Source organism: Balaenoptera ricei, chromosome 6 (assembly GCF_028023285.1).
Source record: "Balaenoptera ricei isolate mBalRic1 chromosome 6, mBalRic1.hap2, whole genome shotgun sequence".
Lineage (NCBI taxonomy): Eukaryota > Metazoa > Chordata > Mammalia > Artiodactyla > Balaenopteridae > Balaenoptera > Balaenoptera ricei.
This window is the reverse complement of record NC_082644.1, coordinates 109,763,717-109,782,444: the sequence shown is the minus strand read 5'-3', so window position 1 is coordinate 109,782,444 and position 18,728 is coordinate 109,763,717. Positions and strand designations below refer to the sequence as shown.

The 18,728-nt window shown below is 37.0% G+C and overlaps 1 protein-coding gene across 1 annotated transcript; it reads left to right on the top strand.

Moving 5' to 3' along the window:
* The first annotated feature begins 7,514 nt into the window (after positions 1-7,514).
* Positions 7,515-18,482, top strand: LOC132368103 (N-acetyllactosaminide alpha-1,3-galactosyltransferase-like 1). Its single transcript, XM_059926683.1, has 4 exons — positions 7,515-7,567; positions 8,738-8,785; positions 16,901-17,041; positions 17,816-18,482. The coding sequence occupies exons 1-4, from the start codon at positions 7,515-7,517 to the stop codon at positions 18,480-18,482; spliced, it is 909 nt and encodes a 302-aa protein (XP_059782666.1).
* Positions 18,483-18,728: the final 246 nt, after the last annotated feature.

Here is an 18,728-nt window from a genome sequence, read left to right as displayed (position 1 = left end):
ACTTATTATCTCCCTGCTGACCTCCAAACCCTTGGAAACATCTGCCATAATGTTAGTCCTTGACTGTATTACAAATAATCTCAAAATGAACTCCCTTAAGTCTCAAAGTTCCAGGTAGCAGAATCTGATTAGCATGGCAGGTAGTTTAGATCAGGTGCCCATGTTTTAGCTGCAACTGGCAGGGAAAGGAAATTTCTGCCTATTTCAGTTTCCATACTAGACAGAAAGATGCTTTTGTTTCTTGAATTTAGGATTCCCTCTAAATGAAGGGTGTTCAGGTTTTGGGCAGCCAAAATATAAAAATGTGCATTGTATGGTTTGAATGTTTTGCATATTTAAGGATATTATATAAGTAGAATCACACAATATATGTTCTTTTTTGTCTGGCTTCTTCCACAGTATAACTATTTTGAGGTCCATTTATGTTGTTGCATATATCAATACTTTGTTCTTTTTTTATTGCTGAATACTATTCCATTCTATGGACATTCTATGCCACAGTTTGTTTATACATTCACTTGTTGTTGAACATTTGGGGTGTTTCCACCTTTTGGCTACTACCAAGAAAGCTACTGTGAACAGTCATGAACAGGTCTTTACATGGCCATATGCTTCTGTTTCTCTTGGGTAAATGTCTAGGAGAGGAACTGCCAGATTGAATGGTAAGTGCTTGTTTAAATTACTAAGAATCTAGGAGAGGAACTGCCAGATTGAATGGTAAGTGCTTGTTTAAATTACTAAGAAACTGCCAGACTTTTCTGGAGTAGTACCATTTTACTTTTCCCCCAACAGCCTATGAGAGTTCCAGTTCTTGGAACCTCACCAACACTAGGTGTGGTCAGTTTTCTTAAATTCTAGCCATTCTAATAGGTATGTGGTGGTAAATACTGTGATTTTAATTTGCATTTGCCTAAAGACTAATGACGATAAAGACTAATATGGTTTTTTCATATACTTATTTGCCTTCTGTGTGTGTTTCGTTTTATTTTGTGGTGAAATGTCTGGTCAAATATTTTGCCCATTTTTAATTGTATTTCTCCCAATCTCCAGTTTCCTTTTCATTGTCTTAACTGTTTTTTCTTCTATACATTTTATTGTTTTAAATTTTACATTTAGGTCAGTAATCCATTTTGAGTTAATTTTTCTTGTATGGTGCAAAGTGCTGATCAAAGTTCTTCTCTTTTTTTTTTTTTCTTTTGGGATATGGATATCCAATTGTTTTAGAGCCATTTTTTTAAAAAAGACTATCCTTTCTCCAATGAATTGCTTTTTCCTATTTGTCAAAATCACTTGTACACATAGGTGTAGATCTATTTCTGGACTCTTGATCCTATCCCAGTAATCTTTTTGTCTATCTTAAAACCATATGGTCTTAATTACCTTTAAATCTAAAATTATGTCTAAATAAAAAAAGTTATTTAAAAATATAAAAATTCAGAGACCTAATAGAAAATGAACAAAGGTATGGACAGTTTACAGAGAAGGAATTACAATGGCTTTTAAGCATGCAAAAAGATGCTCAACATCAACCATAATAAAATAAATGCAAATTAAAACTCCACTGAGATACAATTCCCACATTTCAGACTGTCAAATACTAAAAATTATAACAACACACTATATTGATGAGGGTGCAAGGAACTGATTACTTTCATCCACTGATGGTACAAAGTTAAACTGGAACAATCTCTATGAAAAACAATTCAGTAACATTTATTTAAATTTTAAATGGGTTTAACTTTTGACCCAACAATTCTATTTCTAGGAATTTATCCTGCAGTATAGTTCAACATGTGCTCATAGAGCATGTTCAAGTATTTTCACTGTGGCGTTTCTTAGAATAGCAAAGACAATAAATAACCAAAATCTCTAGCAATAGAAAACTGGTGAAATAAATTACGATATAGTCATATAACAAAATACAGTTTACCAGAAAAAGAATGAGTCAGATGTATGAGATGTACTGGAATGATCTTCAAAATACACTGATGAGTGATAGTTTGAAAGTACTGAAGAGTGTTTTTAGTATGCTCACATTTGTGTGAAAAGGGGAACTATATACTTAAAAATGTATATATGCTTTCAGGGCACAGAATAGTTATGGAATAAAACCCAAGAAACTATGAATAGTGGCTGTCACTGGGGATGGGATAATAGGAAAAATCAGATGCTGAGGTAGAAGAAGAGTTAGTGTACATTATATAACTTTTTTTTCTGTTAGAATGTGTGTCTTTCTCTTTCAATAAGAAAAGTTATTTATAAAGAAGGCAAAATAAAGGTGCATGCTTATCTCAAACGAAGAGTGAATATCTCAGGAAGTGTGAGATGATTTGATCATTTTCTTCTTTGTGCTCTTTTGCACTTGAAAAATTTTATAACATGAAAATGTGTTACTTCCATAATCAGAAAAATAAGTACTTTTAAGATATTCTTAGAAAGCATAAGAAAAAATTAGCTTTACCTGAGATAATTAGACAATGCCTAAAAGAAGATGCTGCACTTGTTCTGTCATTCATATACACACACCGCTCAAAATCTATTTCCATAAGCAAAAGTCATCAAAAAAAAAATGTAAGGAAGTACAACAAAGGAAAATAAAAGCAAACCATTCTTTAAGTCCTTTAGTTTTTCAAATAAGACAAAGTTCTACCATCTGGTAGCCTGAGAAAAACTTCCTACCAAATGTATCATTATGACAGTATCATTATGACTTTCTTATGTTCTTATCATCAAAAAGAGTGGTGACATCACCATTAGTATAAGACTCAAACACCAGGAAAGTATTAAACAATATCTGATTTTTTTTACAGAGACCCCAAAATATAATGCTTGGGAAACATCCTAGGACTTTTTCTCTTTATATCACCAAAACTAAAGGTAAGGCTCTTAGGAAGGAACTGTATGCAAGTTTGGATGATCTGGCAAAATCACAGATAAGGATCATCCCCAAACCTCGGCCTTAAAAATATATTGTACAAAATAGGTGACACATCAACATACTCCTGACCTTTAAAAATAATGTCATTGAGGGCAGATTGTCAGAAAATAATTTGGCTAAGTGGAATCTTACCACATACATAGGGCATTTCTAATGGTCTTGAATTTAAAAGGTGGTCATTTCGCATTGCAAGGACACTAAAATTGTGCCCAGTTAAAGCCTTCCCAGTGTGGTATTATCTATAGAAGAACTGTAAGATAGAAATATAATGCAAGCCACATTTGTAACTTTAAACATTCCAAGAGCTACACTGCAAAAATGTAAAAGAAATACGAAATTCATTTTAATAATATATTTCATTTAACCCACTATATCCAAAATTTCATTTCAACATGTATTGAATATAAACAATTATTAATGAGATATCTCACATTATTTTTTCATAGTGAGTCTTCAAAGTCCACTGTTGGACTAGCAACATTTCAAGTATTCACTAGTCACTTGTTGCTAGTGGCCACCATATTGGAAGGTTCAGATCTAAAACATCTTGCTCATTAAGTGAGGGTTCAAAAAGTAAATATCAGAGACCTCCATTTTACTCCAACATATAATCTAAAAGCAGGACCTGTTTTTGGATGATGCCTACTGAAAACCAGTTTATGCTTGTAAACGAAAATCCTGCCTAACACCTTCAACACAAGCTTGGTCATTGGCTGAAGCCAAATATTCCATTTTAGAGCTTAATGCCTTTAATTTATATTTTTAATCACTGTTTACTAGGATATACCTTTGAAAGAGCTGATATATTCTTAGGTTTCTGGTCCTATAGACTTTGAATAAATTATCAGTCTTAATATCTTTGTGAGGAAAAAATATATATATAGATATATATATAGATAGATAGATAGATAGGGATACATAAATCAACTTTGGGGGCAGAATATATCCTAATGCATAATGATGTCTCCCTTAGTACCCCATTTTATTGTCACAGAAGCCCAAGTGAAATAGAATGAGTTTTATTGAATTTCTTTTACACAAACAGGGTGGAATTTGATAAAGGAATACAAAAAGAATATCACAGACACTTTGCACCTAATCTAAAATGGATCCCTCCTAAAGGGCCCACCCTAAGGGAGATTTCTGCAGCACTTCAAACAGAATAGGTGGTTCTCCTGACTCAAGTCTGCCTTCTTCCTAAGGCTGAGCATTCTGGAATCAGACATTTGGATTGATGGCCAAGCTTCCACAACTTAGTCTGTTATTAGAAGGTGGCAAGAAGGTTGTTTTCTACTTCCCCCCAAAACTTTTTATCCTCTTTTTTTCTAGGAGGGAATGAATACCAAATGGAAAATGCTGTTATTGATGGCATTTGCTTTATCCTTGATGTTGATTAAGCATCATCTTCAGTAAATACAAAAGACTGATGAGTTATCTTTAATGATTGGCAGAGTTGATCTAAAATGCTAAGTGTTGCCCCAAAATATTAATAAATATTCCTTAAAGTAATCAGAAATTACTTCCCCTTTGGGGAACAAATTGAATCATAAATATATTAATTCTTTCATTTTTCAACATTCAACAAATATTTATTGAGCACCTTCTTGGTGCTAGGCCCTGTTCTAAGTGCTGGGAAAACAGGAATAACACAAAGTGACTACTCTTATGAAGCTTTACATTCTAGGTGGAGAAGATGGGCGATAAGCAAAGAAATATTCAATATAATGTCAGGAGCATTGTATTTTATGTAATAATACTATGAAGAAAGAAATTGGACATGATAAGAGGATATAGAGCATTGGGGGCTATTTCAGATACATTTTAAACTACATCAAAGTTCCATCTAATAGGAATAAGATTCAAAGTAGCCTGCTACAGAAACACAACTATACTGGGAAACAAATTTTTTAACCTGCTAAAATTCTCTCACATAGAAAAACTCAAATTCTTCCCGCCTCCATGCCTTCCTTTTTGATCTTTTTAAAATAAGCAATGCAATGCTACTGGTACTATTTGAAAGTCAGCGATTTGTGGGAGCTAATGTCTTTTAAAATTAACCCTATTGCTTTGGTATCATGTTCTACATGTTATTTGCCCTCCTGAGGTGTTGTGCCTTAATAGAAAGGGCTCGTGGTCACTTGTAACAGTATTAATATCATCTTTTTGAAGATAATGTGCTATCTTAGTCAAAAAAGAAATAATAGATCATAAGCTCATTGCAGGCCTGGATTCCAGAACCGGAATGTCACATCAGAACTAGATGCCATGTATTCCAGAACAGGAGTATTGTGTCTGGCATGTAGTAGTTTTGTAGTAATTATCTGGCTAACAAGTGAGTGAATGAATGGATCTGAATTCTAGATTTTTTGTTATTCAATTGCAATAGGCATTTGTTCAAATTTAACACTAAAATGCCTTTTTTTCTTGTATCTAAAGAATAAAGAAGAACCTAGAGAAGATTAATCTCTGCTGGTAAGAATCTTTATTCTGTAAGTACTTTACAAACTGTATGGAGGGCAAACTGGCTGGAGTCAGGTGGATTCTAATGGCAATGGCAGTCAGAAAGAACAGAAAACTAGACTGAATTCTCTAGAGGCAACCACTGACAAATTTCTTGGGTTATCAGTTCAGAAATATTTTGAGTTTATATGGACATCTCCCAATTTTGCTCACTTGACACACTCATTTGCTTATACCAGACAAGTTTTTGACATTTTCTATAGTTTAAGTATCTCTGTCCAGGATGATATTTTTCTTTAGATTGATAGCCCTCTTTAGTCAACCATGTTTTCTACCATTGACCATTGTGTAGAACCCAAGAATTAGTGAAAACAACCTTAAAAAAAACAGCTTTTTTTTAAGTTCTCCATTTGTCATTGTATATTTTTAATAAAGTTGGGTGATTTGGATTTTGAAAGAGCACACATATTGAGCAATCCTATAATGAAATATCTTTGGCTAAAATCATCTATGAAATGTCAAAAAGGATACACTTTTAAAGGTTTTACATTTAATATTTGATTTTGAAATAATTATAGATTCACAGGAAGTTGCAAAGATATTACACAGAAGTCACATGTACCTTTCACCAAATTTCCCTCAATGTTACATCTTTCATAATGGTAATCTAATAAGAAAACAGGAAATCAATGTTGGGACAATGTATGTGTATAATTATATGACATTTTATCACATGTGTAGATTCCTGTAACCACCACAGCAACCAAGATACAAAACTATTCCATCACCATAAAGATCTCCTCTGAGCTACCATTTGTAGACCCACCCAGTTCCTCTCCCTGACTCTCCCTAAACCCTAGGACCCCTAATCTATTTTTATCTCTATAATTTTGTCTCTTTGAGAATGTTTTATGAATGGAATCATATAGTATATGATCTATTGAGATGAGATTTTTTCACTCAGAATAATGCCTTGAGATTCAGCCAGGTTGTTGTTTATATTAATAGGTCATTCCTTTTTCATGCTGTGTAGTATTCCACGAAGGGATGTACCAAAGTTTGTTTAAGCATTCACCTATTGAGGGACATTTTGATTGATAGTTCTTACTGCACATGAAAAATACTGTTCTACTTCTTTTTGGGTCCAGGGTTTCGGATAAGAAATCCACTTTCATTCAAATTATTTTTTCCTTATAGGTGAATCATTTCTGACTGCTTTTAAGATTTTTTCATCTTCAGTTTTCAGAAATTTGACTATCACGTGCCTTAGCATGTATTTCTTTAGGTCTATCCTGTTTGGGATTCACCCAGCTTCTTGAATCTGTACGTTTGTGTCTTTTGCCAAATCTTAGGGAGTGTTCATCCATTTAAAAAATAATTTTCAGCCCCACCTCTTTCTTCCCTCTGGGACTCCAATTAAATGAATATTAGGGTTTTTGTTATAGTCTCACTTGTCTCTGAGATGCTGTTCTTTTTTTTTTTTTTTTCCAGTTTTTTTTCTCTCTGTTGTTCAGCTTGAGTGATTTCTATTATTCTGTCTTCAAGTTCACTGACTCTTTCCTCCATCCTCTTCATTCTACTGTTAAGCCTATCCATTGAGTTTTTATTTCAGGAATTGTATTTTTAAGTTCTAAAATTTATATTTGGTTCTTCTTTATATCTTCTATATCTTTGATTTTCTATATCTTTGACTTCCAACTTCTTTGCTGTGACTTTCTATTTCTTCATGTTTCAGGTATTTGTAATTGCCCACTGAGGCATTTTTACAACGGCTGCTTTACAATCCTTGTCAGATAAAACTAATATCTGTGTTATCAAGGCATCTGCATATCGTCCTTTCTCATTCAAGTTGCGGTCTTCCTGATTCTTGGAATGATGAGTGATTATTTATTGAAAACTGGATATTTTGGGTATTAGGAGACTCTGGATCTTATTTAAATCTTGCGTTTTCACAGGCATCCTCTGATACTGCTCCAGCTGGAAAATGGATTGGCACCTCCCTATTACTGTCAGCTGAGAGGTGAAATTTCAGGTTCTCAACTCTGCCTCTATTGGAACTTAGTGGAGAGGGGCTCCTTGTTACTAATGAGTGGGGACGAGAGTTTAGGCTCCCCACATGGTCTCCACTAACACTGACCACAGGGAGATGGCCACAGCTGCTGAGCAGTGGTGAAGGTTCTAACCCCCACTCACCTCCTCCAACTCCACACCAGTGAGGAGGGTCGGGGGAGCCTCATTACAGGCTGGTGAGGGTGGAAGTTTCAGTTCTCCACCTGGTCTTTGCTGGAGGGATGGATATGGGGTCATAGCTTTTCTGTGGTATTGGGCTAGAGTAGAGTGAGTAGTGCCTAAAAGTTTTCTGCCTTGCTAGGCTGCCCTTTTCCTAGTCCTTTAGTTGTAAAGAGCAGGTTTTTCTCAGGGTTCTTTTTGTGTCTATACCCATTGGCATTTCTGGGTTGCTGGCTTCTCTTGCACTCAATCTGGGATACATGTGGCAGAAAACCCAAGGAACTCACTGCCATGTCGATCCATGAGTTCTGAGGTGCCTACATGAACTGGCTTCTTTGCTTTCAGAGTCTTCTTTTGTTTGCTCTATATATAATGTCCAGGGATTGTAGCTATACTTAGGGGTAGGAATAGGAAAAATTAGGACTATTCCATTTTTCTGGAAGCACAAGTCACTTAAAGTTATTCTTATTTTACAAAAATCCCCGGTTTATGAAAGGGAAGTTCCCTCATAACCTTGTCAATTATGTAACTAACTTAAAAGTACAACAAAACCTTAAGTGCATCCTATCTTTAAGTGGAAATCAAAGGTGAACATCTGGACCCCTACTTCAACCCCTTTATTTCAATACATAAGAGTATTTATCACATAATAAGCTACTAATGTTTGATAAATTAAATCTGTATTTTCTATGAATATACATTATTTTATGGCTCTGTTAATTTTTAAAATATATCACCCCCCGCAAAAGAAACCATACTGTCCCTTGCCTTCCTGCCCTTGATCATAACCTCTTCACCCTAATGTAGCCCTTATTGTTCCAGACTCAGTTTCTATTTCTTCTCCAAGTGGTTTCCCTTAACCCCAAATTTAGGTTGGATGCCCCATTTATATGTTCTGTTTTCCCTATTAGCACTTATCACTCTGTACTGTAATTATCTATTTAATATCATCTTTCCTGCTCATCCAACAGCTTCCTGAGGACAGGAGACTATCTAAATGTTCATAGTTTTAGAACCAGCACCAAATAGTGCCTGTCATATTATAGGGGTGCAACATATAATTTTTGAATGAGCAGATTACTCTTAACATGATTTTCATTTTGTACCCAGGGATCAAGAAGCAGGAGAACCTCAGCTCTCAGACTGGTTTAATCCTAAGTAAGAACCAAAAATTCTGCTCATAAAGTAATAGTAATAATAATATAACTCTATTTGAATGGGGAAGATTTTTTTTTCATCATCAAATTTTAGCTAACCTGGGAGGTTTCCAGGACTTGGAATTTTTACTTTTAAGGCTTTTATATACAATCCTAGGACCTATTTATCAAGAATTAGGCAATTAAGGGTCATAATGAGAAAGATGTTTTCTGGTTTAACATTCCTGGTTTTATTAGGAGAAAGAAAAAATCTCTTTAGTAACAGCCTGAAAAATACCATTAATGACTCCTCTTGATTTTGGCATTAACATTCGGGGGAGAATTTCATTCTTTATAATGGCTGTATACCATAATTTAAGTATTAGCCATTCACTGTTGGTTTTGTATTGTTTGCAGTTTGGGGGCTACTGTAAGTAATATTTCAACAAGTAGCCTTATACATATGTTTTGTAAACTGCTGTGTGAATTTATCTGTAATATAAATTCCCATTATGGCATCATTGGTTTAAGAGGTTGTGAGGGCTTCCCTGGTGGCACAGTGGTTGAGGATCTGCCTGCCAATGCAGGGGACACGGGTTCGAGCCCTGGTCTGGGAAGATCCCACATGCCGCGGAGCAACTAAGCCTGTGAGCCACAATTACTGAGCCTGCGCGTCTGGAGCCTGTACTCCGCAACAAGGCCGCGATAATGAGAGGCCTGCGCACCGCGATGAAGAATGGCCCCCACTTGCCGCAACTAGAGAAAGCCCTCGCACAGAAACGAAGACCCAACACAGCCATAAATAAATAAATAGACCCAAAGTTTAAAAAAAAAAAAAAAAGAGGTTGTGAACATTTTAAATATTGCTTCAGGCTGCTAAATTGCCCTTTAACTATTATACTATTTATTTTCTAATCTACAAGGATAAATGTTAATAATTTTTGTTTTATATATCTACATTTTATTCTAGTAGTATCAAACATTTTATTACTTGAAAAACTTAGTTGAAATATCTCAATTCAATTTGTATTTCTGTAATTATTATTTAAGTTGAGCATCCTCTATGTTTACTATTTATTTGTATTTCATCTTATCAGAATTCTTTTTTATATTTATATTTTTTAATGGACTGCAGGTGCAGAGAATTAGATGAATAATAATCCTTGCTTCATGACTTACTCTCATCATTAGTTCATGCAAAATCCACTTATTTTATTTATTTGTGTGCTTTCTTGCTTATTTTTAATGAAGCAAAAATTACAACCTTCTATAACGTCAACATCTAGCTTTGTGTCCTTTTCAATACCCCCACTCTGTTTCCTTGCCCTAGTCCCTGAAATAACCACAGTCCTGAATCCTGGTTCATCATCCCCTTGCTTTCTTTTTTATTTTTATTTATTTATTTATTTATTATTTTTTTTAAACATCTTTATTGGAGTATGATTGTTCTACAATGATGTGTTAGTTTCTGCTTTATAATAAAGTGAATCAGCTATACATATACATACATCCCCATATCTCCTCCCTCTTGCGTCTCCCTCCCTTCCACCTTCCCTTTCCCACCCCTCTAGGTGGTCACAAAGCACCAAGCTGATCTCCCTGTGATATGCGGCTGCTTCCCACTAGCTATCTGTTTTACATTTGGTAGTGTATATATGTCCATGCCACTCTCTCACTTTGTCCCAGCTTACCCTTCCCCCTCCCTGTGTCCTCAAGTCCATTCTCTAGTAGGTCTGCATCTTTATTCCCGTCCTGCCCCTAGGTTCTTCATGACCAATTTTTTTTTTTTTTAGATTCCATATATATGTGTTAGCATACAGTATTTTTTGAAGTATAAAGTTATATCCTCCATGTGTATTCTGGAAAAGTCTATTTTAAAATTTTAGTTGCTTATATCAGTAACTTTATAAAGAGGATATCATGATGTATGTAATCTTCAGGGGTTTATTTTTTCCCTTAATATTAGATTGCTAAAATTCATCTCCAAATTGCATATCACTGACATTCATTTTGATGGCTGCATAATAATTGACTGTGGAAATATACCACAGTTTGTTCATCTACTGCTTCTTTAAAGGGCACTTGAACTGTTTCTAGGTTTTTGCTGCTATGAACATTAAGAACTAATGCTCTTTTAAGATGCCTTTCCAGAGAGTTCAAAGAGTTTAAAAGGTGAAAAAAAATTATAGATAAAATAGCTGCCCAACATCTTCAACATTTGTCTCCCTCATTCCACTCCAATCGTACTGGCCTCCTTGATATTCCTCAGATACACCAAGCATGCTCTCACCTCAGGGCCTTTGCACCTTCTGTTTTCCTGCATGAACCATGCATCTTCTGTATAGTCAAATGGCTCATTCTCTCACTTCCATCAAGACTCCACACAAATGTTATTTTATCAGTGAAGACTTCTCCAACCACCCATATAAAATGGCCCCTCCCATTCCCTTTTTCCCTCACCCAGTTTTATTTTCCTCCATTGCATTCATCAACATCTGGTATAATACTTATTTGCTTGTTTATTCATTTATTATCTGCCTCTCCCAATAGAAAGTGCCTAGAAAAGAATCCTAGACATAGCAGAGGCTCAATATTTGTAGATTAAATAAATACATGAAACCTTTTGACTAATCGAAATGACAGCATTTTCATAACATAACATACCATTACATAATAGTGGTAGAAGGCATTCTTTCATTAGAGGGCTTGTGCTTTACTATTAAGCATCATGGATTTTAGTTTAAAATGAAATGACCAGGAATTCCCTGGCAGTCAGTGGTTAAGACTCAGCACTTTCACTGCCATGGGCCGGGGTTCAATCCCTGGTCAGAGAACTAAGATCTCACAAGCTATGCAGTGCAGCCAAAAAAAAATAAAAAAAAAAATTAAAACTTAAAAAAAAAAAGTAATTGGGTAACATCTATTAAAAATGAACATACATAAAAGGAATCCTACTTCTAGGACTAGCTGATAAAAATAACAGCAACAGTACACAAAGACATAAGATTAAGAAAGTTTATTGTATAATTTTTCATAGTGAGAAAAATCCCAAAAATAAAATGAATACCTATTCGTAAGGAAGTGGCTAAACTCCACACTGTGGAATATTATGCAGCCATTTAAAAAAATGAATAAGAACTAGTCCAGATAACCTGGAAGGATTTTCACAAGGTTGTATTGAGTAAGAAAAACAAGATGCAGAAAGATGTGCATTATTTCATTATTGTAAAGCAAACAAGATTTTAAAAGCCTGGATACATATGTGTATCTATGTATATGTGTATATTACATGCATATTATCTATAGAATTATGTGAATATGGAGGAAAAAAGAAAAGAGCACAAACTAGGCCGCTAATATGGTGATCCAGCCAGGAGGTGGTGGAATTGTATACTGATAGAGCAGGAGTAGAGGTGGAAATTCTCTAGTACTATTCTATCATGATTCTATCCATTTATAGTAAATTTATTTCCAATATATCACTTCTGATTCTTACTCCTTTTAGACTTATACTCAGTTTCCTAGGACTAGATATAGGTCAATATAGCCTTGACTTATAGAAAGAGTCCCCACCTTCTCTCTCCAGATACACTTTTTGAACAAATTATTCCCTCCCATATTATTATCATGATTCACATCTCATCAAATTTTAGTGACACATTCTAGCATCAAAATCATTTTAATACCTATTCTCTCTTTTCTAGGAACGTAAATATCTTAGGCCATACATATTATTTCCCTCCCTCATCATTGTGCTTCTTTCTATGTTACACCTATGATAGTCTATAGTACCATGAGACCAGAATTTTAGCTGTGTATCTTGTTTCTGGAAATTTTCATTGTAAACAATATACTTCATGAGCAGGTCACTTTGTGTCCTGCTGAATACTATCTGCTCAGGCCTCATGAGGTGTTGTCTAAGCTTCTCAGATACTGAATATATCAGGGTATAAAAGAAGCAACTCAAGTGACATGAAGAAACTTTAATGAAGAGATTGTTAGCAGAGATTTGGGGCACAGCAAAGGAAATGGAGGCACACAGGGGCTTGCAACAGCAGGAAGCTGTGACCACCCTAAGCCTAAAGGGACAAGGGAAGGAATGGTGTTCCTGGAGACCAGGGATTCCTGAAACCATGAAAGAGTCACCCAATAGAAGTTGCAGTTGTATATGGATACAGCCACTGTCAAGATCTCAACAAAGCTGGAAGAAAGAGAGGAGAATAGGTAACCTCTCTTCCTGCCCTCTGATCTTGTGTTGGGGCCTCCCATTAGAAGAACCAGTTGGAAGCCACAGAGCAGGGGACTGGATGACCAGTCTGCTTCCAGGACATAACACCGGGCAGAGAAGGTCTAAGGATAAATAAGGAGAAGGTAAATAACTAGCACAATCCCCCCTTTTGCCTCTTAGCATCAATTCTCAACCTTCACTTAGATGAAGAAGCTCATGTTCCCCAAACGGGAGAAACACAGTCCCATCAGCTACAAGGTGTTGTCAAGAGGTGAGGTTATGGCAATTCAGCCATATTCCCACCTGGAACCTAAATTGTAGCAGCCATCTCCAGTGGTCTTCTTATAAAGTGGCAGAGAAAGGGAAAAATATAATTAACATAATAAATCATGGCTACAATCCCACCTCTGTAGCTGTTCAGGATGTTGGTAATAAAAGGACGTAGTTAATAATCACTGCTCCATGGTATCCTTATCCTCTGCTAACCCCCTGGGTCAGCCAGAGTTCTTATCTGTTAGGGTGACCCAAACCTCCATTCCTGAAGATTCTGAGTCCTTTAGTGGTACCAACTTATTGAGATGCCACAATTTCCTACTGACAATTATTACTAGAAATGGGAGTACTACTGGGCACCCCAAAGAATCTCTTGGGATCTATATGCAGCCCTCCTTGCCATCATTGTGTAACTACATCTTAATATCCTCTTGGTGATAAAAATCAGCCACCCCAGCCAGTGCAGTAATGCCATTTTCTGCCTCTTAGCTAAGCAGCATGAAGAACCCCAAGTGACCTGCTATCAGGTTCATAGAACCATGACTTATTTCCTAGAGGAAGAACTCCTCCCTTGGGATCTAGGAGATCTAAACTCACTGAACCCAAGGTTACAACAATGGCAAGTAAACATTCTGTAAGTGAGTTATTAGATGCAATCATGAGCTGGAACATCTCCACACCCACCTTGCTTTTTGGACCATGTATTTTAGCTTTGGAAGGAATGGTATCTCATATCGCTCATTTTTTTTTTTTTAATTTATTTATTTATTTTTGGCTGTGTTGGGTCTTCGTTTCTGTGCGAGGGCTTTCTCTGGTTGCGGCAAGCGGAGGCCACTCTTCATCGCGGTGCACGGGCCTCTCATTATCGCGGCCTCTCTTGTTGCGGAGCACAGGCTCCAGACGCGCAAGCTCAGTAGTTGTGGCTCACGGGCCTAGTTGCTCCGCGGCATGTGGGATCTTCCCAGACCAGGGCTCGAACCCGTGTCCCCTGCATTGGCAGGCAGATTCTTAACCACTGCGCCACCAGGGAAGCCCCTCATATCGCTCATTGATTCAAAACATGAATGGTATACAATAGGATAGTACCTCAACCTTTCAGGGAATTATCTCCAAACTATCACTGAAATTGAGACTTTCCCTGGCCATTCCACTTTCTACCAGGCCAACTGCCTCTAGAGAGTGAGGCACATAGTCAGACAAGAGAACTTCATGGAATTGAGCCAAATGTCATTTCACCCTGAGATGTATACCTTAGGTGGAGGCAATGTTACGTGTGCTATAATGGCAATGAATAAGATATCTGCAAGTCAACAAAGCTGACAGATTTGTAAGCTGGGAAAGCCAATCCCTATCCTGAACATGAAACATTTCCCTGAGGGAAAGCTGCTGTCCCTTTCATCATGGAATCTAATATAATCAAGCAGCCATCAGTTGGCTGCTGGTCCCTGAAAAATGGTGTCATATAGTGGGCTCAGAGTTGGCCCCTGCTGTTGGCAGGTTGGGCACTCATCACTGGGAGATATTCATGTCATTGAGCCCATCATCATCTCCACCAGAGTCCAAGTAGCTGGGGCCTCTTTGTATATAGATGCTAAGCCAGCCACAAGGGAGGCTAAGCAAGGCATCTTGCTAACATCCAGAGGGTAGATCATCTTGTCGACCTGACTACTGAAAGCCACCTTTGCAGAGGATATCCTCTGGTCAGATTTACCTCCCAGGCGAAGAGTTTCATACCTAGAGTATAAATCTAATGACTCTAAGTCTCTGCTCTTACTTCTTCCTCTTCTGTTTTATCAAACAATTTCTTTTTTTTTTATAAGAAATTCACGTTCTTTTATTTACTTATTTATTTATGACTGTGTTGAGTCTTCGTTTCCGTGCGAGGGCTTTCTCTAGTTGAGGCAAGTGGGGACCACTCTTCATCACGGTGCGCGGGCCTCTCACCATCGCAGCCTCTCTTGTTGCGGAGCACAGGCTCCAGACGCGCAGGATCAGTAATTGTGGCTCACGGGCCCAGTTGCTCCGTGGCATGTGGGATCTTCCCAGACCAGGGCTCGAACCCGTGTCCCCTGCATTGGCAGGCAGATTCTCAACCACTGCGCCACCAGGGAAGCCCTATCAAACAATTTCTAAACACAGGTTTTTAATTGCTTTCTGCTTTCAGAGACTCTTTTTCCTTCATTCTGGTAGCAAATCTTTAATCAGATCTAATGAGGAAAGAGAGATAATCTTCAAACCCTTTCATTGTCTTAAATAGATATTGATTTGCATCTGTAGCATGCCGAATTTCTAAGTATCATCACTGTGACAAGGGTACATCTGGCCAGTTTTAAGGTAGAGTTTGAGACTTACAGTCCAATAGAAGTGCATGACTATTAATTCTAAGAACAGAGAGGGTTTAAAAATAAATGTATAAAAAATAAATAAATGTATAAGCTAAAACAGTAAAAGGGTCACTTTAGAAGAATTTATCATATTATTATTAATATACTATTAAGTGATGCCAAATCCTACACTTGTCTGGGTCTGGATTTGTGATTAAAACCTGCGATCACTAATAGCAAAATGGCTTCTCACTTTGTATTCAATTCCTTCCAAAATGAAGGTCTTGATTGACTTTAATAGTTTAACACCCTACCTCCAGCCAAACTATTTATTATTACGAATACTGCTACTTCTGCTGTCATTTTGTTATTATTAGAAGCAAATCTAATGTCATTCTTCCTTTATGGACTAATCACGTTTTCTTCCAGGTTGTAGTGATGGGCCTAAAGCATTAAGGAGAAGGTGAAAAGAGATACTCTGGATCTTCTAGGAAAAGAGGAGGGAGAAAGAGGAAAAGGAGAAGTGGTGGGGGTGGGGAGAAAGGAAGATACAAGGAGACAGTGGTGCTGCCTGCTTTAGGCAACAATCAGAGAAATGTTCAGACACCAGGCTACTTCAGTTTAAGCTCCAGTCAGAGCTCAAATAAAATAATCCCTGGGCTCAAAAGGCAGTATGTCGTAATGACTAAAGTATAGATTCTGAAGCCCAACTGGCTGATCTTGAACCCTGACTCTGCCATTTATTAGCTGTGTGATAGTAAGCAATTTACTCAACCAATCTGTGACTTAAATTTCCTCATATGAAAAACAGGGAAAATAATAATACTTATAGGGGTTTCCTTGGTGGTGCAGTGGTTGAGAGTCTGCCTGCCAATGCAGGGGACACGGGTTCAAGCCCTGGTCTGGGAAGATCCCACATGCCGCGGAGCAACTAGGCCCGTGAGCCACAACTACTGAACCTGCGCGTCTGGAGCCTGTGCTCCGCAACAAGAGAGGCCGCGATAGTGAGAAGCCTGCGCACCACGATGAAGAGTGGCCCCCATTTGCCACAACTAGAGAAAGCCCTTGCACAGAAACGAAGATCCAGCACAGCCATAAATAAATAAATAAAAATTGTATAACTTTAAAAAATAATAAGAAGAATATACTTATAGGACATTGCAAGGATTAAATGAGTAATGGAAAGCACTTAATCACCATGCCAGGAACATAGTAAGTATTTGATAATCATTAGCTATTATCACTTAGACAACAACTTTTCCTGTCATAATAATGTGGTAGCTGCTTAACTTGTTTCTTGTCTGTTCAGCAGAAAACGTCCTGATGTAATAACAACAACTGACTGGCTTGCTCCAGTCATATGGGAAGGAACTTACAATAGACAGGTGCTGGAAAAATATTACAAAAGGCTGAACATTACCATGGGCTTGGCTGTAATATGTGCTCCCAGAAAGTAGGTGCTACTAATAGTCATCCTTTTTTTATTTTGGAAAAATGTGGATGAGCACCCATAGCCTTTCTACATTCAAAGAGCTATTCATATTTAACTCTAACCATTATATCTGGCTGACTGTATAATTATTTTTAGTGATTATTTTCTTCAGCTGTGTCTGAATCCTTAAAACTATTTGGGAATCTTTTCATTAGTATCCAGTTGGCTTTCGCAACAAACTCTATGGCTCTTCTCAGGCTCCCAAGCTCACTACATTCTCTTTCACTAACCAATACCGTTAAGTTCTAGACCCAACTGCTCTACTCTTACCTACTGATAGTTTTTTTTTTTTTTTTTTTTTTTTTTTTATAAAGATTTATTGATTGATTGATTGATTACTATGTTGGGTCTTCGTTTCTGTGCTAGGGCTTCCTGTCGTTGCGGCAAGCGGGGGCCACTCTTCATCGCGGTGTGCGGGCCTCTCACTATTGCGGCCTCTTTTTGTTGCGGAGCACAGGCTCCAGACGCGCAGGCTCAGTAGTTGTGGCTCACGGGCCTAGTTGCTCCGTGGCATGTGGGATCTTCCCAGACCAGGGCGCGAACCCGTGTCCCCTGCATTAGCAGGCAGATTCTCAACCACTGTGCCACCAGGGAAGCCCCACCTACTGATAGTTTTTAAGCAACAATGACACGTGTTAGACAGCATGTTTAAATGACAGGTAACCTCCTGATGATTTTTAGCAAAACAAGTCTTTTCTGTTGTGTATTTGTTTGTTTGTTTTTCATGTTCCACAGGTTTTCAGCTCGGAACTTGCAAGAGTTCATCCAATCTGCTAATAAGTACTTTATGGTTGGCTACAATGTTATCTTTTACATCTTGCTGGATAGCTTCTCCAAGCTGCCTCCCATAGTGTTAGGTCCCCTTCGAACATTTAAAGTATTTTTGGTGATCAAAGATAATATATGGGAAGACTTACATTTCATATACATGAAGAACTTACTTGACTACATCATAACACACATCCAGCATGAAGTCAACTTTCTCTTCATTATGACTGCAAACCAGATCTTCAAGGATGACTTTGGAGTGGAAACCCTGGGAAAATCTGTAGCTCAACTTAGTGCATGGTGGTATTTTAAAAATGGTAAAACTTTCCCTTATGAGAGAAGATGTAAATCAGCAGCTTTCATCCCTTTTGAAGAGGAAGATTTCTATTACCATAGTGCAATTTTTGGTGGTACAGTCCAGGAGGTTTTAAACCTCCTTAAAGTATATGAGAAAGGAGCTAATCAAGACACCGAAAATAGACTTACCAGCACATATGAACACCACCTAAACAAATATATTTTTATTAAGAAACCCACTAAATTATTATCACCAGAATACCATTGGGATCCAAGTTTTAGAACTCCTCCACAAATTAAATCTGTTAAGATACCATGGCAGTCAAAAAGTGTTTGATGGTATTATTATTAGATTTGTGGATTAACAAGTTCACTACAATAATTCCTCAAATATAAAACTCAAAATTTTAAGTGTTTTAGAAACTTACAAAAATGTGCAATCTTCCTAAAGAAATTGTTTTTCTCCTTCCAATTTTGAAACATCTAAATCTGCCTATGCTGGATTAAGAATAAATGGTTATTAATTTAATGTTAATGCATAGTGATGTTATTATATATAAAATATAGATATATATATTATAAA